This window comes from Labrus mixtus, chromosome 9, assembly GCF_963584025.1.
Source record: "Labrus mixtus chromosome 9, fLabMix1.1, whole genome shotgun sequence".
Lineage (NCBI taxonomy): Eukaryota > Metazoa > Chordata > Actinopteri > Labriformes > Labridae > Labrus > Labrus mixtus.
In genome coordinates this window covers 17,730,902-17,758,164 of record NC_083620.1, presented here as the reverse complement: position 1 = coordinate 17,758,164, position 27,263 = coordinate 17,730,902, and the positions used below count along the sequence as shown (strand labels likewise).

Genomic DNA, 27,263 nt, shown 5'->3' with positions numbered 1-27,263 from the left:
CGGTAGATTGAGAAGGCAGCGAGCCACTCAGGCAGCTACAAAGAATTTGTTGTAAATTTCCAAAGACTTTTTGAAGTTTGATTCGAGCATAAAGCAAATCTAATCTGTCTTTCCATAAAGCCAACAAATTATGTTGACTTGTTACACTTTGTTAGGCTGCTAGTTAAAGAATGACAGGCAGGAGCAGCGATTTCAAGTGACAGCATTGTTTCCTTTTGTTATCATGTTAAATATTAAACTTGTGTTCCCTCAATATATTTATGATTCATTCATGATTCATTTATTCATGAATCAGAAACTCAATATACTTGCTGATAAATTGTTTAGATAAATCTTAGATTGCTAGATCGAGGGCATTCATGTGTTCTGAGAATTTCAAAGGTATTGATCAGACCTGCCTCTCCCTATAAGCTGAACACATGCTGTGGTTGGACTTCATCCTCTATGAGAGGCCTCAAGTTTGTGCCAATGTTTTTTTTCCACACTCTTCAGGTTGGTGAAGCCTATGATAAATATTATCAGGTAATGAACATCCAGCGTTTTTCACTCATAGACTTTACCTCTAAAAACTATATTTGGTGAGCCATCTTCGAATCAAATATATATTTTATTTTCAGGGAGATCACATCCACAGGGCCTCAGAATAAATTCTGCTTAGATCCCCACTTCGGCCAAGAAGTGCAGCCCTGTAATTGATCACTGACATGGCAGGTGATTAAGGAAACTGCGGGAAAAAACCCTCCTTTTGTAACAGGTAACACAGGGAGGCAGTGAGAAGTAGCACTCACTGGATCTTTATTTACAACAGAGGCTGAGAAAGGCTGACATGGTGAATTATTAGCTCCTGCTGATGCACTGTGATGTACCCTCATCTGAAGTACTCAGGGCAACAATTGTGCGGCAGCACTTCCTCTAATCCCAGGGGGACCGAGTTTGGATCTGAAAATACAAAATGGGCTTTTGATATGGTAATTGTCTGTCAACCACAGAATGTCAGCCACATGTAGCTCAGCTGGGGAGTTGAGCTAATAAAATCACGCTGTGGATGTGTGCGTACCGGTGTGCATACAGTAGTACTTACTAATATCGTCGTGATGGTAAGAGTGGTGTTGAAGAGGGTGTCTGTCACATTGATTGATGGAAGCTTTCTCTCCATGGACAGTCCATCTTCGGAATGCCACAGGCCAATCTGCAAAGAGGGAACACACACACACACACACACACACACACACACACACACACACACACACAAAGATATCAGTCACTAAGTCCATCAGCTGGAAAAGACCGATAGAAACAGTCTGCCCTTAATTGCCTCTCTGGGAAACCAGTATGACCTTCACAAAACCCAGGACTGGAAATAGGCAGTGGTGGACAGGTCATCACACTGTGAGATGATAAAGAAATGTAGCAACACCGCAGGAGGAAACAAAGACTGCATGTGTGTGCCTCCTCAAGGAACGAGCACAGGGCATCTGTTCAATCAGAGGCAACAGAATGCATTCATTACACCAATTACCGGCAAATCCTGTGGCGCAGAGTCACAATCTCATTTTCATTAGAGCTTGACTGGGGATTCACACCTTCAACCCACACGCCATCTTTCCTCCCATTCTCTTTCAATCTGTCTCTGCCATCTCCTCTTTTGTTCATTTATTTGCTCGAGCCAAGTTTGACAATCTCCGACTCCATGATGGCAGTGTCTGCAAACATGAGCTCTTTTCGTGAATCTACTTTGCCTCTCACTTCTTTTTCTTCCTCGCCTCCGTTTTACCATAATGGCACTGACAGGAAAAAAACCTTGATGATTTGTATGCTCCGACCTTGAAGGATTTTTTTCGTACCTCCTCTAATGGTGGGGAAAATTCTGCAACCCTGGAGCTTATTAAAATCTCTCCAGGTACAGCGTAGAGTAAAAAATGCAGTAAAATGAAGGGTGTTTTTCTTAGTTCTGACACCAGAACAGTGCTCTGACTTCTCCACAGACTGCTAATTTAACCTCCCCCTGTGCTCTGGTGTGCCTTATTAGATCCTTATTATTCACATTTTAAGCTGCGGTATATCTTTGCTGGTGATTACACGGTAAGAGTAATGCAACACTGGTGTCACAATATGGGCAGAGTTATCAGGAAAGCAATGTTCCTTCCTTTATCATGTTGGCTTCCCAAGCAAGTTTATGTATGTTTGTATAGACCATAACCAGATTAATCATAATCAATACCAACAGTTCAGTACGTCTTTAACTAGTTTGTGTAACTTCCATTGATGATAACTATCTGCTGTAGTGATTTAAGATAGGATACATTTGTCAAGAACTGTAAAGGTCACCCTGCTAAGAATCCTGTGCAGCTTTTAAGGAAATAATATAACAATTAAAAACACTTTTTTAAGTAATTTGCTTTCAACTCATTATGTAAACATTGCCAGACTGAGGAGATATAAGATCCCTGCTCATAATTATCAAACTCCCTCCATTAGGAATATTCTATATGAAGAGTAAATGAGAAATATGGATTCTAATTTAGCTTGAATTATTGGTGTGATTCAATCCTCCTCTCTGGCATGAGTTATCTGATTACATGCAAACCTGTGGGAGTATGCTTGTTGGCTGGAGTCACACAGAAGAGTTTGAAGTGTTTGAGGATCAGCGATTGAAGTTTCATTAAAAAAAAAAAAAAAAAAAACACACAGTAAACAAAGCTCTCCAGGCTTGGTCGTAGTTGGTTTCAGGGCTAACTTGCCAAAACCCTCAGGAGACTTCAACCCATTCATGTTGATCAGTGCCTAAACTTGGAAGCTATTAAATCTCCTAACACCGATGATGAATTCTGATGTGGGGTGTTAAAAAAAGAGAGCGCTCCCAGAATCAAAGATTTCCTTTGAGAGTGTATGATCAAAAAGATCTTTCCTTCCATTTCCTCTGGTGCACTTGTTGGGAGAAACAGCACCTTGCTCACACAAATAGACTAGCTTTCCCCGGCTCTCCCTGCACAACACACTTCTCACTCTGCTGCTGACGCCCCCGGGAGACAGAGAGGGAGAAAATGTGAACATGCTGTAGCACGACCCAAAAAAGAGGATCTGTGAAATATGGTGTTCAGCAATCAGTGTACACAATCAGTTGTCAGAGCCTGTGGAGGTGGCGGGAGGTGGCGGGAGGTGGCGGTCTGTGGCTCGGCAGAGCTCAGCAGGTGTCACTGGAGGTCTGAGCGCGGGGGTGACTGTGAGGGTAATGGGATGAGGTGGCAGCGTGACTCCTTCCCACGGACAGAGGTGGAGAGAAATGGCGGAGAAGGGAGAGTGAGACGAGGGAGCTGTGAACAGGAAGGGAGAGGAAGAAGCATATGCTGACGGGGGAGGAACTGGCCTTTTGGTGGCCCTGTCGTCAACTCTCTCCGAGCTGGGTGGGAGAGAAAATAGAGCAATTCTGTCTGAGTCAGTACAACTATTAGGAAGGAAGGGGTTTACATCAGCTAATGTAAGCAGGAATGCACGTTCCAGAGCAAAAACACTGTGACATTTATCAAATCGACTAAAAGCCTTAAAGGTTGCAATTATTTTTTCTAAGAATTTATACATAAATTGCACTTTTTTTCTTATTGATCTGTGCAGCAAAAACAAGAGGCTACTCATTATATAGGATAAACAGGATAAAAAAGATGACAACAGACTGTCTTAAAGCTATAGACAGAAACCAACACAAAGCTAATTAAAGTGATGAAATATGAAAAATGGTGTAACACTGTTGCCATTACTTTGACGGCCAGGAAAGAACATCAATAGTCCGGCATGCCACTTTCCTTGGAGCACATTTAGTAATCATTCTGTAGGTTGTGCTCACTTTATATTGAAGGAGCTCCAACCATTAATCCTGGAGAGGCAACAGTGCTAAACTATTGCATAAAACCTCATTACACATGTAGCGCTACGCGAGAATCTATTAGACTCGTAAGCTTTTATCATAGAGAGAGAGAGGAAGCTGCATATTGCCGTACACCAGACCGTGTTTGTGTACAACAATATAAATAGCTGTAACTTGAAGTTTCTCATTTGTGGTGTCATTAATTTGGTATTTACGCTGCAATTACAAGAAATAACTAGGATGCAGTGCAGCCAGTGAATCTAGGAACGGATTTCAAAGTTTAGACTGTGCGCAAACACTGTGCACTATTTATTTTCCTGACAAACGGGGAGGCAGGAGGAAGAATAGGGTATAATAAGAGAGAGAGGGGAATAGGGAAGGGAGCAAAAGGAAGAGACAGGGAGAAAGAGAAAGATGCAGAGGAATGTCAATCACTTACTGAATAGGTGCTGTGTGACTGGCAAATGGAAAGAAAATCAATGAGAAGCAGCCAGCTAGGGAGCCAGAACATAAGGCAGAGAGAACAAGAGAAAAAGTGAAGGCAGCTGGGAGACCGAAAAAGAGTGACAAACATAGAGAGAGACGGAGTGAAAGTTAATGTGAATGCAAAATAATGAGAAAGAGCAAGTGAAAGAGAGGGAAAGAGAAGGTGACAACAAGTGGAACTACACACCCAGAAACAGATTACCCAGGGCTCGTTCTGCAACCTGGAATTACAGCACGAAGAAAAGATTAGGGGGGCTGCTCACTGAAGCGTCAGGATTGGCTGATTTTCCTGTCAGAAAAATGCCCGTGTCCAATAAGGTGTGGCGAGACTGCACTGTGACAGAAGCATCCATCATATGAGAGAAGCAATAGCTACCATTATCAAACATAATGTCATACAGCCCACTTACACCGAGGCTAAAGCATTCAGGTGTCAAGGTGGTGCAAATGAGTCGGAGTGGAGGAAGAAATGTGTGTATGTTTTTGTGTGTGTGTGTGTGTGTGTGTGTGTGTGTGTGTGTGTGTGTGTGTGTGTGTGTGTGTGTGTGTGTCTGTTAGTGGCTGTGTGTAATGCAGAGGCATGATTTCCTTGTGGGCCTCTGAAAATGGACTTTTATTGCTCTTATAGCAACATAATGCCATCCTAGCTTGATGAAAATATGCTGAAGTGACTGCAGTTTCTACCCATCAGTGCACATTACCACCGGTTGAATCAGCAGTTACGTCTGGTTAAACCAAAACTATGGACATTTATATTTAGAGCACCGCGACTCTTCCTCCCAAAGATCACATTGTTCAAATCACAAGCAGAGGCGCTGTACTAGTGTACTCTCCTGTGTAACTGTTATAGATGTTTTCTCTATGGAACAGTGAGTGGGGAAATGGGCCATCTTTATAGCGAAGCTCTCTGAGGTATGACTCATCACCACAGGGATGAGAACGATCAGGGCGGTGCCGCAGGCAAACTTCAGGAGCTAGACATGCATGGATGTTGTGTAGGTGGTTGGCACTGCTATACAGCAAATAGAGGATCGGATGGAGTCATGACTTTTGAGGTGATGGAAGTAAAAAAAAGCAAAATACTTTCTTGCAATTGTCTTGCAATTATTTCCTGCTTTTTTTTAACCTAACAGTCAAGACTGTGTGTGTTACTTTTTCAAATACACATAAATGCAGTGTGTTATATTAGATCCAGTAATCCTTTACAATCATTTGGCATTTTGGTAAATAATGGCAATGCTTGTTCTATTGTAATATAGAGACAAAGGTTCTGGGTTGAGAAGGAGGTCTTTCGACTGTTAGAGCAGCTCCTCGAAGCAGCGCTGCGAGTTCTCCGAGTGCTCCATTCCTGTTAGAGAGAAGAGCAAACAATGGATGCACTCGCAGCCACAGTCCCAGCTCATCCTGTGTCCCGCAGGACACGATTGACTATCCAAATGTCTTATTTGATTGGAGACCTCATTCAAACACAGATGACAGAACAGGACTTTCAGGGCATGTACTCCAATCCCAGCTCACTCATTTCCTCCAGGCGACTCTTTTCTACTCCGACTTTTCGTTGTTCTTTAACATAATATGGAGAAAATAAAATATTGTTGATGACATGGCTGTCAAATCATCTGCGATATTAGAAGCACCAACGCCTGGTTTGTGGATTTATGGATAAGGAATAATTGGAAGACCCCACAGCATGAATACACAATGCTCCAACCTCCTACACAGAATTCTGGCAGGCTCCATAAATAGAAATCAGTTGCATGTGCAATCACCTGCTTTGGTCAGCTAGTAGAAGTACTCATTGCTAGGCAGTATTACTGTAAGTTTGTTTAATCTTCCTTCTCTAACCTTAAGAAGTTTGACCCTTGTGGATAATGAAAAAGTAATCATCACATTAATCTAATATTGAATGGAAGGAATCTGACATGACAGAGTTCCATTATAAGCCTGCTTGCACCTAAAAGAAAGAACCAATGACAGTTACGATGTATGTCTGTTCTGTACATTATACAGATATCCGGAGTCTTTGTAGAATTCAACGATGCACTCTGCAGACTGATGAAAACAGAGACACAGAGGCAAACTTGCAAGCACACAGGCACAGAGGCACTCAGGCACATACACATAAATTTGCATGTACATGCATATAACACACACACACACACACACACACACACACACACACACACACACACACACACACACACACACACACACACACACACACACACACACACACACACACACACACACACACTATCACAATCTCTCACACACTCACACACACACACACACACACACACACACACACACACTATCACAATCTCTCACACACACACACACAATCACAATCTCACACACACATCCAGCCAAGCAACACATACACAGTCTCACCCAGCCTTGAAATCCGTTAAGACTGGGGGATCTTGCAAAACAGCTCATCCATTCTGCTTTTGATCTATTCCCCATCTCCAGCCTGCAAAGTGCAAACTGAGAAAAACAAAAGAGGAAAGGGGACTGCTGCACGTCTCTGAGAGACCAAACAAAGGAGAGTAGTGGAGGCACTCACAGGATGCCGGTGTGTGTACGCTGGTGATGTGAGTCTCTGCCTCAACACTTTCTGTATGTGTTTCAAAATGTAGTTACACACTTTAAACTTGGAGCTGACAGATAATTCAGTATGATTGCATTAATTTCTAGTTTGAACCCATCCAATGTTGTTATACGAGATCTCTATTGGTTATGATTGAATATGCATTGACTGGTGCCACAGAACTTGCTTGCATACCCATACTAACTCTTAAATGTTTAACACTGTTGTGATTGGTTTAAAATGAAGGCAGTTGCTTCAAACTTCATTTTGCATCAACTTAAGATTCCCTCAGAGGTTTTGAATGGATCTTGATCAACATGCAAGATAAAAAAAAACAAACAAACCGCAAAGGGTCTTGAGGGAGAATATGTCAAAAAGCTACTAATATGAATTGTAAACAATGCAGCACAGCTTTCCCCCTTCCGATACTTTCATATCAGCAGCTGTATCTTGCAGCTGACACAGTCTTCACATCCCTGCTGAAAATGACGCTGTGTATTGGGCGTGTGAGTTTAAGGGACAAAAAAAAAAAACATCAGGTCAGATTAGCTCAAAAAGTAGCAGCACGCACAAGTTGCACAAGGCCTCATAGTCAGAATCAATTCCATTCATATCAAGCCAGACGTTCTAATTATACTTCAAAAGTGATAAATTAAATTACATTCATGACTTGTGATTGGTATTCATCCCCCTTTGAGGAAAAAGAAATGGGAGGAAATTTAATAAAAATGACTTGAGTATTTTGCTAGCAGACAAGTTTTTACTTCTTAAAATTCATAGCTTCTGCGACCTCCAGGACTTTCTGCAGCACTCTCAGCATAGAACTAATAACAACGGCATCTTTATGTGCAATAAAATACAGGAGACAAAGACACTCAAAGTGATCCAAGGCTTTGTGACTGAGCGTTACTGACATTAGCAAGAGGGCTCATGGCTTTTTAAACTTTATATAACAGTTTGCTACGTCACAACACTATGTCACTCCGAATATAATGGCGATATGATAACAAGTAAGAAAAAGGAAAAAGGGTCAGGCCATGCAAAGGTTTGTTTGACGGCGTGACAGAACAGATTGCTCAAACTGAATTCAAACTTTTAATTTGAACTTTCAGCGAAGATTGAAACCGAGATCTAAATTTCCCACTGGAAAGGCACAGGGCACCTCAAGTCATCTTCATCAAATGAGGCAGAAATTGGGGGAAAAGATGGCAAATAAACAAGGTGAAAGAAAAACCGTGTTTAATGGAGGCTCCTCAGACATTAATGTGTGCTGACAAGCTGCAGATCCAGTGGCTGGAAACACAAACTACATAGTGAAGATAAACACTCAAACTTGGTCTAAAATTGGCGCTGACGTGCTTGAATATTCCAATCAGATTATGGCGAGCAATAGATGAAACACTGAATAAAATAAAACACTCTGTAAGACACCAGGTAAGAGAAGAAGTCTTTATCCAGCTGGTTTTAAAGTCCGGATCCTCTCATACAATCCTCAGAGACTCTGCGACTTCCCCAGCACAAATGTTATTTACTGTGAAATAATACAGCTGCAACTCATACTGGCAAATAAACACAGACTTTATACGACTATTCTCTTTTCCCCTGCTGGCAAATAGCACATTTTCAATCTATTCTTTGTCCCCAAATAGTCAGTTCTACAATACTTCTTTGTTTACTACTCAATGTGGGGCTTTTATTTACATAGATTTTCTGTTTCACTGGCCTTTTAAGGAATTTCTGGGATAATCTTGCCATGAGGCCCGATTAAATCTTGACACGATTAAAGACACATTTAAAATGATTTATGGCAAAACTCAATTTGCAGGCCAGGAATTCATGTACAGCAGTGATCAACTTGTTTTAGGAGGCCACATGGAGCACCTTTACACCTGATTAAAACTGCCAGGTCTTGGGTGATAAAACTTGCTGTAACTATTGTTTATAATTTCACAGCTTTAATACAGACACACACTAATTCTTTCAGACTCTCTCACACAAGAACTAACACAGAATCAAAGTTGGAAATATGTTTTAACTACTCAGCTGGAGGAGATCAGAAGGCTACCTCAGTCTCTTAACTCACTCTCACCTTAGTGGCAGTAGCTTTAGCATATAAGACCCTGTGCATCTATCAGACCTGGTTAAGATGTACTCATCTCTGCCGGAGCCTGAGGCACAAAAAGAGATCCAAGCCATGTCATGATGTGCTGAGCTACACCGGGCTCCTATGATAATGCCCTTCAAGGAAAGTAAAAAAGGTGGAGGCAGTGTTGGATATGTCGACCTGCTGTGCACCACCCAACAGCTCTCATCCTCTTACATTTTTCTCCTTCCCCCACCTCTACCTCGCTGTACCTGTCCCCACCCTCCCCTCCCCTCCCTTCCCTCACATTGCAGCAGCAGAGAAATTGAATTGAGTGCATCTGCATCCGCAGCAGCAGGGGCAGCAGGAGTAATAGTGTTCTCAGAGATGGGCTGGTAGCAAAGAATAGTGGAGGGGAAGGAAGGAAAAAGCATATTGCCGTAATCAACGCAGCGGCTGCGCTGACAGGTAATAAATAAATCCAATAGAAAAGAGAAAAAAAGCACATTCACCTTTTAACTGGAGGAAGTGTTGTGTAAATAACACCGCTCAAATCATTTCTTGCAAATTGAAGTGGTACCCATGCAACAGTGTTCAAGCATGCATGTGTGTGTATGTGTGTGTGTGTGAGAGAGAGAGATATTCCAGGAACTCCGTGTTCCCTCAGATACAGGAAGGCAGATTCAGATAAAAAAAGGTCTCCTCTTACTGGACTACCTCCGTTCCTTAGCTCCTCCTCTAAAGACCTTGGCACAAGGACACCTGGGGATTGATGTTTATAAAAAAAAAAAAAAAAAAAAAAAAAGCAATCTGGCTGTAAATGCTAAAAATAATAATTCCAGAGATTGGAGAGGATGGGATAGGGCAGGGCAGGATGATTTAACACTTTTTTTTTCAATTATTTTCTTCGAAAGCCTCACTTTGGGTATACAAATGCAGAGAGATGAGAACATGGGACTAAAATGTGTGGGAGGAAAGCACCATCAAGAAATCAATATCCAAGGTTAAAATTAAGTGTACTGCAGCCAAGGCTCCTTTTTATTTACATCAGAAGAACAAGTGCTTTGAGCTGTGGCTGCCGCTGCTGAATTAGAGGTAAAAATCTATTCAGGAGGGAAAATAATCAAATGAATGTGACTGCTGTGTCGAACATGGCGGGGGTTTTATCCACCTGACACACAGAAACTAAATCAGTTCTTTGTATTTAGGCAACTCACTCTTAATGCTGCAGCAAATGTAATCTACGCCAATAAAAGGGATGTGGTTGGGACACTCGCTTTCTAATTCAGTAAATCTGTCAGGGGCTGTTTGGGCAGCTTGTGCATTTTGCCTGGAGAAGGTTTTCTATCATTTCAGCGGAAGTAATAGAAATGAGAACACACTTCAAGTTATATATTATGCTATATATTTTTGGATACAGTGTTTAGATTAGGGGGAAGCTGGCTTTCAAGATGGCATAAAACAAAGTGAGAAAGAATGTACAGCTTCAGTTAGAAAACTACAGTAAGTGGTCACTAGAGAAATGCCTCAAACACTTTCCTGCTTCTTTGACCTTTATTGGAGTTCAGCTCAATTCCAAGTCTGGTAGCCACCAACCTTTCAGGCTTCATAAAGACATGTTTGGAGCGTGCTAGAGTGTGAAAGCCAATTCTATTCCTGTGCATCTCAATTGTATCAAGATCCTGTGGATTCGATAATGAGAACAATTTGCTTTGAGTCATGCTGGAATCGGCCCTTGGCCTTTTCCGCTTCTGGCCAATATATCCTGCTGTAACCTACTCACAACCCCCTCCCTGCTCTGTAGCCTCTTTCAGTCCCTCCAACCAACTTTCTGTCTAAAGATATTTCTCTGTTTTTTTCTCTCTCTCTGTTCTCCCTTTTTGTTTCTATGGCAAAGCTATGATTAAGTGCCTCCATTAGAACACTTAATTAGGGATTCTATTCTCTGCAGGAACTGGCCAAGTGTTTGCACCCCAGCAGCCCCCTGCAATGCAAAATGATTGCACATATGTGTAGTATGTACGATCACGCGCATAAACAGAGGTATGCACTGATGCAGCTTACATAGCACCCTCTCCCCTGCGAAGTCACACAACAGAGCTTAGCGTTTTAACAGGCAACAGATTGCCCATCGCAAACTGCAATAATTACTCATTTTACAGCTTCCTCCAGTTAACAGGCATGCTGCTGTCAGTGGGCTTCATGCAGAAAATGAGGGCCAGTGTAGTGTGGGTAGGGGGGCTACAGAGAGGCTGGGCTGCTCTGTCAGAATATGTGCGTGCGCTGCGGTGCAGTGTGTTTACTTTGGAAAGCCTTGTGCATCTGCTGAACATGCATAGATGGCGGCAGGTTCGATGTGTGCGATTGCGTGCAGAGCCAAGAAGAAGGCTGTGGGGGCTGGCACCAACCCCATCACAAACAAATGCTGTCACAAATACAAACACGGAAGTATAAACATGAAAAACAGGCATGCAGAGGAACACCCACATTAGCCCGACAGCATATAACCACTGTGAACGGATGTCAGATCACTTAAAAGTCCTACAGCCGGTTTTTACAGTAAAGAAACAACAGCTATCATATATAGCCCAGACAAAATACCAGTGATTCAAATCCCGCAACAAGGCTGCAGAGTTTGGAAACTGCTCAGTCTTTGATGTTTGTGGAGAGGAGAAAGCAGACTGTGTGTTCAGGAACAGGTTGAGTTATATTAGCCATTTGTATAAATCCAGTATGATACTGTTTTACAGCGCACCCCTGGTGTTTGCACCATCTGGAGAATTTTCAGTCAGAAAAACATCAACTCTCTCACACACACACACACACACACACACACACACACACACACACACACACACACACACACACACACACACACACACACACACACACACACACACACACACTCACACGCACAGTCACACAAAGACAGTTCTTCCTAATAGGCTCCTTTATCTCGCTCATTGAACTTGTTTTTTAATAGACGTGGTAACAGGATATAAAGGATTACAGCCTATTTCTTTATCATAATACGCTTAGTCATTTCATTGAGGAATAAGTGTTAAGGTCAATGTTATTGCCTTTAATGTAAGGTGTAGTGACAGTGCCCCAGCTGTTATTTGACAGGCAGAAATACCGTTTTACTGTTTCTAGTTTTATGGCTGTTTTTGCATCGTAGCTCCCTATCCCTTTTGTCCTTGCTCGCCCTTTCTGTCTCATTTACTTTCCACATGTCATCCTCTAGTCCTCTTGTCCTCTTTTCTCTTCTCTCTATCTCTCTCTCTGACTCCACCTGCCTCTCTTGCCTCATCTGATTATTGTAGTTGGTTACAGGTGCATGGTGGTGCCTCCGCCAGGCCATTAGACAATGCTTTGCCAACTTATTACACCATCATCATTGGCCTAACTGGCTGCCAACGCGGGAGCAGCTGGGAAATTCACTTTGCCTGCCAAAACCGAACAAATAAAGAATATTGCGTCATGCAGCTGTATTATATTCTAAGAATAAGGTTGGCTAACTGAAGTTTCATCAGAAATGATTCTGCAAAGTTCTACATGGGTCATTTTAAGATGATATTATGCATATTTCTCACTGTGATACATGAAGCACTGACCAGACTTGGTTAAAATTCCCTTTTGAATAATTCAACAATGATAGATAAAACTAAAAAAAGTAGCAAAAAATCATTGTCAGGATTTGTCATTTGACGATCTGAATAAAATGCATTAATAAAACATTCAAGCTGCCACAATGGCAACATCAAAACCTCTAAATTAGTATTCGGATTAAATGGATGCTTGATTTCATGTGTGAGATCAATGCTGCACAGGATGAACAGAAACTGTGTAGACGCATTGATACTCACTGGCCGTCAGAGATAGTAAGAGAGGCGTTACAGCGCTGAGACGAGATCGGCGGAGACAGCGAGAGAGAACATGTGTGTGTGCATGTCTGACTGTGTGTATATGTGGAGCTCCCGTTGTTTACACATGGTGCTTCCACAATGCCCATTGCAAGGTGAATTCACAGACTGGGACAGAAATATCACGCGGTCGCCGAATCAATATATAAGTACAAAGATGTCATGAAGGCAGGGCTTGTTAAGAACATTAAAGCACAAGGAATGATTAATACTCTAGTCAAGCTAATACGTTTCAAAGTATTTCCAATGACTGGTGCTCTTTACTAATCAAATTTTAAAAGGTAATAAAGTTGTGCAGAACACAACCTGTGATGGCACTAAATTGAGTATAGACAAACCAACAAACTGATAAACACACAAACTGATACAGTCCAATAGATCAATAAACAGAAAGATGGAACAGAAAGATCACCAGGACATATTTCAATGTGTGAAAGAGAAATGTAATTTGTGATCATGATTGGCTGCAGAGTGTTGAACCCCTTAAGAGGTGATGCTCACACATGTGAAAAGAGCTATAACGAGAATAAAGAGCCTGAGCTGAGGGAATGGTGGGTGCTATCGACCAAGGAAAGAGAGAAGAAGGCGGGTGGAAAAAACGGATATTGGCTGCTATAAACAAAATGCCCCATTGCCCACAAAAAGTGTTGAAGTTGATGGAAGATATTGTTCTCCTTTTTTTCCAAGTTACTTTTTGTAAAGCGCCCTCTCTAAATTTGCACTGACTGGTGAGACAGTGCTGATGTCGTTCATGATGATCCTACTACCCAATGTTAGCCAAACAAAAGACCTGAATTAGCAGTTACATTTTTTCAGTTGAAAATATTCTGCCAAAACTCTGTTTGTAAAGATGTGACTTTGTGTGTGTGTGTGTGTGTGTGTGTGTGTGTGTTTTTCAGTTGAAAATATTCTGCCAAAACTCTGTTTATAAAGGTGTGACTCTGTGTATGTGTGTGTGTGTGTGTGTGTGTGTGTGTGTGTGTGTGTGTGTGTGTGGGCAGTGAGCCACCTTCCTTAACCCTGCCAAAGCCCTGGCACCTCCAATGTCTGTCTAGCTGCATCAGTCCAAACCCAGCAGCATGTGAGAGGTGTTACTCAACAAAACAAACAACTCCCCCATCCCATCCCATTCCACCCATGTAGCACCTTCCCTCTCCCCATTACCATAACTGGCAGGGCTGCTTTATAATACTTCTGCTTGAAATCATCACATTAGACCTGATAGCATTATCCTTCTGTTGACTGGCCCGGTGCCAGTGTAAAGAGGGGACGTGGGGAGACGCAGACAAGGTTAATAAAGGCAGATATGCGGCTATCTTACTCGTCACTGATCGCTGAGGTCAGATTTCTCTCACATTCAGGCTGAAACTTGATCTGTTCTGTCATGAAGATCACCCCGATAGAAAGGGTCAAATGTTTTAAAACAGAGGTGTGAAACTCAGGTATTCATCTCTGTACCGTGAAGCTGTGTGCATCATAATAGTCGCACAATAACTACCAAAAATGCTGTCGATAAGACGCACAGATAAAGTTATCTACTACAGCAGAATGGTGTTTGTTTGTTGGATTATGGATAAATTAAAGCCATCATACATAATGTGGCATGAAGTGACAAACACAATAATCCCAACAGCAGGGAAAAGCACAACACAGCTGTCAGAGTGAGAAACGGGGGGGAAAAACTATGTATTGCACCATGAAAAGCACAGACTAAAGGGATTACAGTTATCACGTCACATCAAACATCAGGCCTTAAGATGAAAAGTGAAATATTTAGAACAGGAAACAGAGTAGAGAGTATTTCGAGCAGAAAGTCAGGTGGAATCTCCTTTCATTGTCGGCTGTTTGAGAGCCGTGAAGAGGCAGAGTTGTAGTGGCAATTCTTCTAGTGTGTTTCTTGGCCAAGGAAGTGTACCGTGCCTGAGTACGGCACGGAGCAGTCTCACTGGTCAAACAAACTACACTTTAGAGGTGAAGCGTGCTTAGGCACAGTATGGATTGCCAGTGTGACCGCGCCCTCAGACAATCACGTAGAGGCAACATAATTGTGTTCATTTTTTTTATTTACATTGTAACAGCTTCGTGACGTCCTGCCCTCTGTCTGTATTTGTTTGGCTTCCTGGCTTGTCAGACAGTAGGTGGAGTCAGGAAGGCCATTAGTCCAACTGGGAACACCTGAGTCCATCAGGACTCCGCTTATAAGTGGCTTCCACTCTAACTTGTGTCTCTCCTCTCTTTCTCTCAGGCCTCCACCAGCTGGTTTGCTTTTGTTTGCACTCTACAGCACTACACTCATCCATACATTGCATTCATGACTGATTTACATAATTATGATTGTTGTTACGGCAACACTGTCCCTGATAGGTTGTGTGGCATGGCTGTCAAGCTAGTTAGGGGTGCGGGCCTTCCTGCATGGTCGAACGGCCAATGGCTGGGAAGCTAACGTCTTGATTAGCTGAGGCGGGCAGGTGTGCGGGACACAAATGTTTGGGGAATGTGAGAAGCTTCGTGGGAGTTGTACGAGAGACTGTCGGTGCCTTCCCGTGTTCTTCGTAATTAAGTCTTTTGAGTTATTGTCGCGTGCTTTGTGTTAAATATTTAACTGTCGTCCGACGGAGAAAAGCGTTGGTTTGAACCGAGCAGAGTGAGCTGGTCCAGAGAGTGACGCATCGTCGCGCTGAGAGAAGACTGCAACAGGTAAGGTCCGTCTCCCTTACCTTAGTTGGCGGCCACAAACAATTATGCCGCGGGCAGCAGACGCCTGGAAGCCCTAGACAAGGATAAAAATCCCAGGGTTGTGTTTGCCGTGACATTGTTTTAACTTTAGTTTGATAATAAATTGACTTCCTTTAAACCTTGTTTCATGTGTGACACCCTTCCTTGGTCACTTATTTTGAGCCAGTTCGTGACACAAAGCTGAATTTTATAAACAAGATTAAAGACTCTGGAAAATACTGGGCAATATCTATCTAAACACATCAATGTACGAAAAGTTGACTCATACAAAAAGGCTTGTTCTTCATACTTTATACATTTTATTTTAAAAATGGCTTACCTAAATAAAAACATACACAACCACAGCAACATTCTCTTTCCTGATCCACACCACTACCACTCTGCTATCCAGGGGTTCTGCTACTTTTGAGCTAATCTTTATCTTTGAACCTTTTTATCGCCAACAATCCATTACTCTCTACCAACCTTTATTTTTTTCTTCCTGGGTAATCAACCTCAGAGTTTTACTGCTGGTGACGGCTCAGCTCCACTGGAGCATTTGGAGATGCTGTTGATGGATGGGAGCATATCGGGCAATCAATTTGCCCAAACAGCTTTTCCCTAAAACACTTTTGGATGTTCTTGTCTCGTTTGGCTGAACTCTTGGTCGCGGGTTTCCAAAGTGGGAAATAAACCCATTGCAGAGCATAATAACACTAGTTCTTCTGCAAGCCATTCATTACTCGAACCTGCCGAAAGCCTTTTGTCACCTACATTTAATTACAGTCTACTTCCAGTCTTTGTTATCCTGTTCAAATTGAATGAAATGTAAGCATTTGAAATAATGCTCCTTGGTGCCAAAGTTTAGCAAAGTAATCTCAGGAGAGATCAGTTTCAAATATCTATCAGGGTGGATGAGGAAGTAGACTTAAAGGACTAGTGGTCAGTGTTGAGTATTCTCACTTAACAAAAGAGCACAATAAAAACGCCTACTGTAGGAAAGCCTGATATCCCAGCATCCCCTGTAGCAAAATTGTCATGAGTATTGATAAACACAACCCACAAATACTTGATGATATATAAATAGACAATTAAAAGTTAGATAGAATTACTGATGTCTTTTAGAATATCAACCTCAAATAATTTAAATCAGAAGTTAAAGACATGCCTGTAAAAATAATGAAGCAGCAGACAAGTAACCTACAAAGCTCTGTTCTAACCTAAATGTTGTGTCAGTAAAAACATGCCCTAACATTTGACTTTATTCTCTTGCACCTTGGCACTGATTCCAGTGAGTAACAGGGATTGTTTCTATAAAAGTCTGTTGAGCGGGTGTTATCACAGCTCCCTGCTGTAAGATCCAGTTTGACTTACATCTCTGCTATGAAGACAGAAAATGTAACATTTGACAGCAGGAGTGCCCTGCTGAGATCTGGACTGTGCTCACGAGCTTTGTGTTCAGCAATAACAAGTGTATTGTGGTTAGTGAAAATGGAGGTGTGAGCAACTTCAAAAATACAACCTATTCACACATCAATTCTTTTGAGCCACTCACATGGACTTTATGCTGTGGTGAGGCTGTTCTGATGTTGGGGCCGACAACACCAACAATACATCTGTTAGACTGAGAGTTACTTTACCTGCCTTAGTCCTTCCTTGCTGTTCTGCATGATCCTCAGGGCGTAGTTAGACCGCTGGCCTTTGCTGTTGAATTCAATGTGGCCTGTCAGACCTTCCAATTCTACCTGTCCAAAACAGAGAGAGAGAGAACAACATGTTAAAAAATCTCACCAAGTAACCCATCCTGCTTTCTCCTAAGCTGCACCTATCATCAACATGACTGCAGGGCACAATAAAAAAAACACATGGATGAGACGGTTATTTATCAAATAGAGCAAAATAGGAGAGACATTAATCATTAAGGCAAACAGTGTGATATCAAACACATGTCACACTTAAGTACTTTGATAGTACATCTTTTTCTCTTTAACAGGATAAAACATTTTATTCACTGACAGCTCATCTTTGTCTCTCATTCATTCTTAGTCTCACAGGATTACATAGAGATGAAATAAACTCACCTTATGGATAGCGCCTGTATCATTAACAAAGATGAAAGCACAGGCTACAGAATACTACGTGCGCGGCCATCTGACATTGTCTAATTATGTTTTTCCTGTTATTCTTGTTGCTGCAAAACTAACTGACTTTGCTTTCTTGCCGAAGGTTAGGTTAGAAGATCTGAATCAGTTTCATTTATGAAGGCTTACTGGCTGCTAGTAGCAGCTTAACATGTATTGTACAGGTATATACCTATTTTTATTTATTTTGTTTCCTACTCTCCAATTCGGAACTTCAAGAGAATCAGGGAACAGAAATAAGTAGATGATCTCAGATGGTCAAGCTCATGGAGAAGGTCATTATTGATTTTCTCTCATGAGTTTATTGAATTTTCAGAAGCCCAGACTTTCAGTTGATAACAATATAACCAAATATCTTTGAGGCTAAGTTAAGCTAAATGCCTGCTGGCGACAGCTTTGTCTTTACCGTACAAACTTCAGAGCGGTATCCATACTGTCAATCTACCTCAAGAGAGTACATAACCAAATTTCCCAAAATGATCCCTAAAGGTAAGTACATGTAGTACTGGCCCTGACGTCTATGTTTATGGCTTCCAGCAGAGGCAGTCTTACCATCCTCAGGTAGTTCATGAGGCTGGTGCCGTGTTCCCAGATCTTGGAGGACTTGCAGGAGAGCTGAGTGGCACCAACATTCTGGCTTCGGTTCAACTCCTGGACGGCTGCCACCACCGCGTACACCGCATCAAAGAGCAGAGCTGAGGAGAGCTGCACAGGGAGAGGGAGGGAAGGAGGTGAATACATTATGGATTCACACATCCAAACACACACACACACACACACACACACACACACACACACACACACACTGCAAATATTTCAAGCACACAGACTGCAAGTTTGCCATGTCAGTGGTTAGCAGTCAGTAAAGGGTTAACTTATCCCTGGAGTAGAAGTGAGATTATTCCATCAGATCATTAGAAAGACTCTGATCTGCTGACAGCATTGAAACCATCTCTCTCTCTCTCGCTCTCTCTCTCTCTCTCTCTGAGAGACTCTGTCCTTCCTTCTCTTCTCCCCAATGAATCTGGCACACCCTGACCATTCCAATTACCGCCCACCTCTCTCAGCAGGGGCCAGAAAACTGTGGAAAAAGGCCGCTTTGCCTCTCATCCCACCCCCCGTACAAATATGCTCATTGTCACTAACTCTGCATCCTGCTATGTACATTTGTTTAAATTCATTATGGCCTGGCCAAAAGTTATGGGAAGAGATGAATTGGCTTGTCTGCTGTACATCTGTGTAAACAAACCAACCAAACGGATATCTTTATATAGGACTGAGAGATATTGTGACGGTTATACATTTTGGAGAACAAAGAGAGCTACTAGGCCATTAAACTTTAAGACTATAATGTGCGACAACCTTTAATTGGAAACAATAATTGGTGGATTGCACATTAAGAGCAATATGGTGTAGACAAACAGCCCGTGAAGACATTACAAGTACGAGTCGATGCCCTTTAGGTTTTACACACTGAATGAAATATAACACAGACAAGTAAATGTTACTACAGCTATTCTGATTATATTCCACTCTTGTCGGATAATTTCTCCAACATAAGACCGATAATGTCATGAGTTAACACATTATCATTTCACACTTCCAGTCTGTCTTCCTCGCCATCTTTTTTTATTGCTTACATTCTTTCTCTAAGCATCAAGAATCCACAGGTTTAAAACATACAGTAACTTAAAAGAGATACAATTAATGAAGCCTGATCACAGACATACATAATTAAGTTTTGCTTCTAAAAGTCATTCACTACTTAACCATTACTAGTAATGGTACCTCAAGTATATTAACAGCTGACAAAGAGAAAGGCTGCTCCGTCAGGTCAAACTTTCAATGTGTACATTTTAAAGACAAGATTTTTGATGCTTAAGTTCAGAGAGTCAACATTCGGCAGCTTGTCTGAAACTCAGCTTGTGTTGTTTTTAATATTTTCAGTCCTGTTTTACAAATTCTAATATTGCAGCAAAAACCTTTCAGCCTTCGGTTCTGTTTGAAGTTCTCAAACACAAATACTGTCACATCTTGTGTACCTTCTGATATTTTTGTCTCAGATAGGACTAGAACTTGGGCTTGTGTGTGGGTGGGGGGGAGGGTTACTTTGTTTGATTTACCCTCCTTACTGGCAGCTTCCTGCTTTCTCCCAGATTCACTTCTATATGTAAAGAGGTCACTTGTATGCGTTTTCCCTATATGTGAGCCCCACAGATACATTTCCTCCAGACCTAATTACTGTTAATGAAACTACAGCACATTATCTTTGTGCGTGTCTAAATGAGTGAATCACTGTATTGCTCTGCCTTCATCAGCCTTTATTCTCTCTAGTTATTAGCTAATTAGTCACAAGTCCTAATTGCTGCAGGCTTAGACGTATCTGAGTGACCTGCTGTGCACAGAACACAGCCCTATTTTAATGCTGCTTTCAAACTATTCTTTACCTGATTCAGTGGCAAACTGGTGTGAAGAAGAAGAGGGTGATTTTTTTATACTGACTTCAAACAGAGAGAAGGGTTTATTCTTTAATCGACTTGCTTCATTTCTGGTTTCTAATGAAGCCCTTAAGCAAAATAAAGAACTGCACCAAGATGTGCTGTTCTTTTATCTGCTGGCAATTATATCTAATTACATAAAACAAGTTTGATAAAACAGTGAAAGAAAATGTTTAATTTCCTTGAAGAAGTTCAGTCCAAGTATACACGTTTGACTTTATGGTGATGTAGACAATAAGGTTAACGTCTTTCTCTACACTGTTTAGTTAAGATATAATATAGATACAAAATCATACTGTAGGTATAATTTGTTTCCTAACAAGTAGATAATGTAAAAAACAACAATGTTTTAATACGGTATGTATGAAGAGAAGATTCAACCTACTGATTGATATGATAAAAAATATTCAGTTAACTTTTCTTTACTGATCTCTGCAAACAGGAAGTTAATCTAATGGCTGGTGAAGTGAATCTTGTTACTCTCAGTTACAGTTTTTTACGAGGGACACTTTTGGAGAAATGGATGCGACAGCTTAGCCGTGAGAGAGATTAATGGGGAGTCACATAATACTTGTTAAATCGGGTCTCATTTACAAGAGGTCATCTGTAAATAGGTGGCACACACTGGGTCATTCAGTCTGATAAGCCTCTCTTATAAAATACTTGTAAGATTGTTAGGCTAGAAATGGTAACATGGTCAACAATGGGGACCAATTTTCTGTGTACTGTGAGTGCGTCATAAAGAGTATGATTCATATCTATGCCGAGTTAAATACAAGCATGCAACAGCCTTAAGTCATTTTTATGTAAACTGTAGCTTCCCTTTTCTGAGGCTGTGTTTTGAAGTCATGACATTTATTATGCTGAGCACACTTTTTAAAACATTGAAGAAAAGACAACAAAGAAGTTCAAAGCTGAACAAGTTGTGGTTAGGACACCGGATGATTTAAAGGCGGATGCTCTTTAGCTTCCCCTTTTCCTCTGAAGCACATTTGGCGAAGACAAGGCAATTCTAAATGTAACACAGAGGGTGCCAGACTCTGCTAATGAGCTGTTTGGGAAACAATAACTGCCTAAAGCATAACCTGCAAGTATAGCAGTTAACTGAAGAAATGTCAGCGCTGTATATTTGCATTCAGATGTTTTGTTTGTATATTAAAAGAGTAACGTCTGAGAGGGCAATTTGGACTTGGCAAGGAAATAAAAATGATAGAACTTATTCATTTTATTCAGGTTGCTCCAACATCACAAAAGGTTCAAAAAGGTTTGCATTGCTAACTTTATTCTTCCCTGTGTGTAGGATCACGTTTGTGTTTGTATATGTGTGTGTGTGTGTTGTGTACACTTACTGGGGTGCCAGCAAAGGGTGCATGGTCACAGTTCTCTTGCCAGGAGCGGTTTAGGCTTAGCACAAAATCCTGGAAGAAGGGATGTGTTTTGTTGAAGACTGAAAAACCGACTATGTTGACTCGTTGGTCTGCCACATCGTCCAGCTGAAGTAAAGAGAATTCCTGCAGGGGAAAATGAGAGGTAGAGAGACAGGCGGAGAGAAACAGATTATTGGCTGCTGACCTACATGAGAGCTGTCATTCAAACTGTCATGGTCTACTTTAAATTACACAGAATAATGTATTGAATTATTGACAAGGCACAAATGGCATATGTTAATCAATCATGTTTACATCTGATTCCATCTGTCTCATTTAGTTTTCATTAACTTCCATTTTTCCAGGTGATTGACATTAGAAGGCTAGAGCAATTTGTCAATTCAATCCATTTAGCTACACATCACTGCACAAAACCATGCATTTTGCATCAGCAAATGCATCCCCAAGTCTAAGTATGAATATTGGATTGCAAAGGGGCTAGAATTAGAGAGACAAACAGAAACACCTGAGAGTAATTGAAGACAGGAAATAGAAGAAAATAAACAAGAATGCAGAGACTTTGAAATTTAAACAGAAATCTGAGGCATATTGAAATGATCCAGGTTGAATGACAGAAAAATAAAAGTAATTGCTATTTGGCTTTCTTGCTCCAGGGACATAAAACTCTTCCTAACACCCGGGGAACCGCTGACAAGGGACAGGTAGTTGCAGAGATGAGGATGAGCAGAAAGGAAGGGAGATGGGGGTGTGACGGACGTCGGACATCCCCTGAAGGCTAATTGAGGTGTCATCGAAGCAAGAAACTCTGAAGATAAGACGTGCTGGTGGGTGGAAGAGGGGAGTCTTAGAAAATATAAATCTTTGGTTTAGATGGAAATAGGCATGAGGTGACATCGGGTTGTTGTCAGGCCAGCTGGCACAGCTGAGTGTGTAGGGAGAAAAAATGGAAACAAAGTTTAGATGCATTGATGGTCAACTAGTTGGAAAATACACTCAGAGGCGTGTGTAGACATTTAAAGGGATGAAAATTGTTGTTCTAATAAAAAAGATCAAAGCTGCCAACACTTCCCGAAGACCTCTTGCCATGTAAGTAAGAACCCACCTAAAGGGTGGTACTGACTACACACATAAGGCCAAAACCAAATTTTAACAAACAGGCAAAAATGCATATTTTATTGAGTCAAATAGAAATATTGGCAGGCTCCTGGAGATATCAAAGGTTTTAAGGTCTAAGGTTCAGCAGAGCAGCAGCAGAAAAAACATTTATTTTTTCATCTGTTGGAGGAAAATGGACGAGAGGGGATTAGGCAAGTAAGATATTACTAAATCGAATTGTAGAAACATTCACGGCATTAAGTTTTACCATCAGATCCATTACAACAACTCGTCTCCAGCACTTTGTGCTCTAGTTCCAAGATTCAACACAAATCAGGAATGCATCACTCGATCACTCTCCCGAGCATTAATCCCAGTACCGGTTTACAAAAAAAGCTTTGGTCAGAGGTCATTCTTTCATACATACACTAAAATCTGGAATCAGGAACCTGCTGTAAACCAGAGTTGCTTTGAATATTTTAAAGGATAATAAATGAAGTGATATAAGAAATAGGTAATAGACGCTGAGACAAAAAGAGTGATAAGGTCAGTGAATTTATTAACTGATAAGCAGGTAAGTTGAAAAAAGCTCCAGGAGTGGACAGAGTATGAGTCACTGCACTTTGAAGACACAAGTGGGTAACTGCGCTGATACAGACATGGAGCACGGAAGGGCAGGAGGAAACAGTGGTTGTTGACTTTGAGTGTATGGCCTATTAGTCCCCATTGCCAGCCAGAAATCCCCGGTGTTTTGCTGCTGCATGTTTAAAACTAGTAACTCTGGTCAAACGTCCATACTGAAATATTCTACACAAGAGTGGAGAAGGCCAACATGAGGTGATAAGGAGAATTAGGGAGTAAAAAAGGTAGAGCTACAAACTGAGTGGAAGGATCCAGTTTGTTGTTTTTGAAAGATACCTCACCAAGGCAGCTCGCTTCAGCTAGAAATTATGTATATCGATTATCTGCAAGGTTTCATAATTAAACTTAATAATGTAGATTTCCTCTTAGGAACACTGCATTACCAAGCCAAAGAAATGTCTTCTGTACGAGGAACCCTTTCTTGGTTTTTCCTAATGGCTAATTTGGAAAGTATTATTGCCTTGAAGAGAGAACACCTGATTGATCAACAATATAGCCCAATATCTATGGCTGTTGTTGCATGCAATACATGCTAGCAACTATAGTGTATTCAGTAACACTTTAAATTCAGGTCACAATTTTCACCATTAACTAGTTGCTTATTAGCATGCTAATTCGTAGCATACTGGCTACCTATTAACACCGTATTCTACATGACCACTCTATAGCTGATAGGCCATTAACTAAGAGTTTACCCTCAATACCCTCTTAATTACTGCTTATTGATAGTGGGTAAGGAAGTTGTTGAACATGAATTATGATCTTAACATTCTTTGCTTAGTATTGCCCTTATAAGGTAGAAGTAATCAAAATCATATTTAGATCATAATTTCTGTACAGCTTCATAATATAAGCAGTAATTAGGAGGGTATTGAGGGTAAACTCTTAGTTAATGGCCCATTAGCTATAGACAATGGTCATGTAGAATAAGGTACTCATACACAGCCAGTATGCTACTAATTAGCATGCTAATAAGCAACTAGTTAATGCTGAATATTGTGATCGGAAGTGTTACCGTTTACTCCCATTATTCTATCCAAGCTTATTCCTGTCGTTCACCCAACAAACTGTCTTTTGACTTTGTCATCCTGCACCAATAGTGACTTTAGTTTATTTAGTCTGTAATCGTGTCTGAGGCTAAAATGTGTTTCCACTTTTTGCACTTCATAAAAAAGGAGTAATTAAAGCCCACAAAAAAGGTTACAAAAATACAGTTGTTAAATATGTGGGAAAATGCAATGTTTGCAACTGAAGACTGCTTAACTTGGCACTCATTAAAGAAGAAAAAAGAACCTCAAGAGACAATTTGCTAATTACTAGGATAATGGTCTAATCATCTAGTTAGAGAAGAGATTGTCTGTTCTTTGTAACTCTTCTACTGGATTAAAAAAGAAATGCTGCAGAGAAACTGATAGCCTGGCCCTCTTAATATTGCATTTTATGTTTGAAATGAGATGATTAAAAGAAGTCGAGAAGTAGAGGAGAGCTAAAAAAAAAGGAATTACACATGTTCCTCAGTAGAAGCATAGTTTAAGGAACATGTAATCCTTAAAGTACCTTTTTGATCACTGAAGAAAAATCTAATTTGACAAACCTTTTTTATTTCATTTAATCTAGCAAACTTATTATACCATTGATCTCTGTGTATTACAAAAAGTCATCACTTTTCCTACAGTCCTCTTACCGTATCATGTCTTTAGCTGTCCCTTGTGGGGCCTCAAAAGCCTTTCGGGACTGGCTGTATAATTACTGGCTAAGTGTACTTCAATAGATCATTAGAGGCAGAGCTGTGCAAACGAGCTTATCATTAAGCATGCCCCTCAAGAGTGCCAGTAAATGCATAGGCACATGCAAACCTAAATATGCATGTGCACATCCACACATGTGGAAATGAGAACACATACACACACTCACTGAAAGCCAAGGTCACCAAATTTTCCTCAGGCTGTGTCTGAGGAAAATAATGTGTTGTGTTCATGTTGTTTCAGGGGCAGAAACACAGACACAAAATGAGACAAATATTTACACATATGGAGGAAAAGCAAGGAAGCTAAAGGTTGAATCATTGGAGAGAGAAGAAGGTGAGAGTTCATTTGGCACAACTGAGGGCTTAAAAAGCAATGTGGGGGAAAGAGAGAAAATGAAAAGAATAAAGACGAGAAGGGAAGAGATGGTGAATAGCGCAAGGGAGTGAGATTCTGGCCGAGGGCCCCCTGACACCGGCTGTCACCTGGAGATCCATCAGCAGCCAGAACTGGAGCCAACCAACCAAAAACTGTTCTTTCCCCTCCTCTATTCTCTCTGAAACCTTGCAATCTGGAAGTGTGTCACTTATCTATTCTTTATCTTTGCCTCCTTTTGCATTCACTTTATGTAATTTATAATTGTATAGTATATTTATTAGAGCCCGACAGATTAATTGGCCGGCCGATAATATTGACTGATATTAGCATATCCAGTGACTGTTGGTATCGGCTAATTTTTTTTCGCAGATATGCACTGATAGTACTAGATTTATTCACCAGTCAAATAGCATTTAATTGGAGTTTTATTGTATTAAACTAGCAGTTCTTTTTTCACCAGCAGAGTGTGCTATATGGATTACAACAAGCATTATCACTCTCCAGAGTGTCAAGCGGTGATGCACATACAATGCGCAGTTACTTTCCAGTTGAGTGACCATCTTGTAATACGTTACACTGTTATAGATACACGTTATGCTGTTTATCTATTCCACCAGTGTTTGATAACTGCATGTGAGGGATCAACACAATAAATGTGTACATCTGAATCTATCTCTACAGATCTGACATAGATCTAAGAAAGATATCGGCCGATATCGGTATCAGATTTTTTTTCTCCCCAATATCGCCAATCGTATCGGCCCCCCCAAAAAAAATATTTATATGTTTTTGTTTTTTTTCTCAATGGTTTTCTTGCTCTCCATATAATGGACCTTTTACACATGACCACGTGTAAACTCACCAAGACAAAATGCTCAAATGTGTAACTACTAGGCGTTTGTTATGATGTAGTCAGTTTTAACGGGGAATAATGACAACCCATGAGAACTGACGCTGCTGATAGAGGGGTATACAGTCATGAATGAAACCCCTTCACAGCCTATACCTAACTACACACACACAGAAATATTTATTTGCAGTACTATAAGCCTCCAAATCCACCATTGAAAACAGGATATCCAAAATGAAGCAAAACCCTTTCTATCAAGCAGCCTCTTTCAGCTCTTCTCTTTGTCTATTGATGTCTCATCTCCCTAAATAGGACAGAAATGCTGAGATTATAGCGATTCTCTAGATTACATCTCTGCTGCCTGCACCGTTCTCCTGTGACAGAAATCTTGATATCTCTACCTGGAAAGCTCAGTTCATAGATAACCCTTTAAATGCAAGTTAGTCTGTATAGGGTGTCCTGTGATATGAATGTATAATGTGCAGGGTTTGTTGGAGTTCTTCTCTTTACTTAGCTTTGGTGAAAATCTAAAGTTTCTGTGTTTCAATAAGTTTGAGTCATCTGAACAAATGTGTCTGTTTTTCAGTACGTTGTAACAGTGACATTTAAATTAATGGCGTTTGCTTGAGTTGTTGATCAAAGATGGTGTACACTAAGAAACACTGTGATAATGTCAAATGAATCACAACAATGAATTAAAGTTGCATATTCAATGACTCATGGTAATATTTTCCACCTAAATTAGAGGATGACTAAACTGTCATACAAGTATAAGTAATTAAGATCAGCTTAGTAAGAACTCAAAGATTAGCAGTGGTGGCCACCAAGGCAAGAGCAGACAGCTCATTGCTACTGTCCAAAGAGAGG

General features: G+C 40.9%; 1 protein-coding gene across 1 annotated transcript in view; it reads right to left on the bottom strand.

Annotated features, from left to right (window-relative positions):
- The window catches only part of grik4 (glutamate receptor, ionotropic, kainate 4), a 245,424-nt gene that overhangs the window by 26,371 nt on the left and 191,790 nt on the right, over positions 1 to 27,263 (bottom strand). The window contains exons 9-12 of the mRNA XM_061046622.1: positions 21,648 to 21,809; positions 18,353 to 18,505; positions 17,300 to 17,404; positions 1,082 to 1,189 (exon numbers count right to left, since the gene is read on the bottom strand). Coding sequence (XP_060902605.1) covers positions 1,082 to 1,189; positions 17,300 to 17,404; positions 18,353 to 18,505; positions 21,648 to 21,809 — 528 coding nt within the window. The remainder of the gene's footprint in view (positions 1 to 1,081; positions 1,190 to 17,299; positions 17,405 to 18,352; positions 18,506 to 21,647; positions 21,810 to 27,263) is intronic.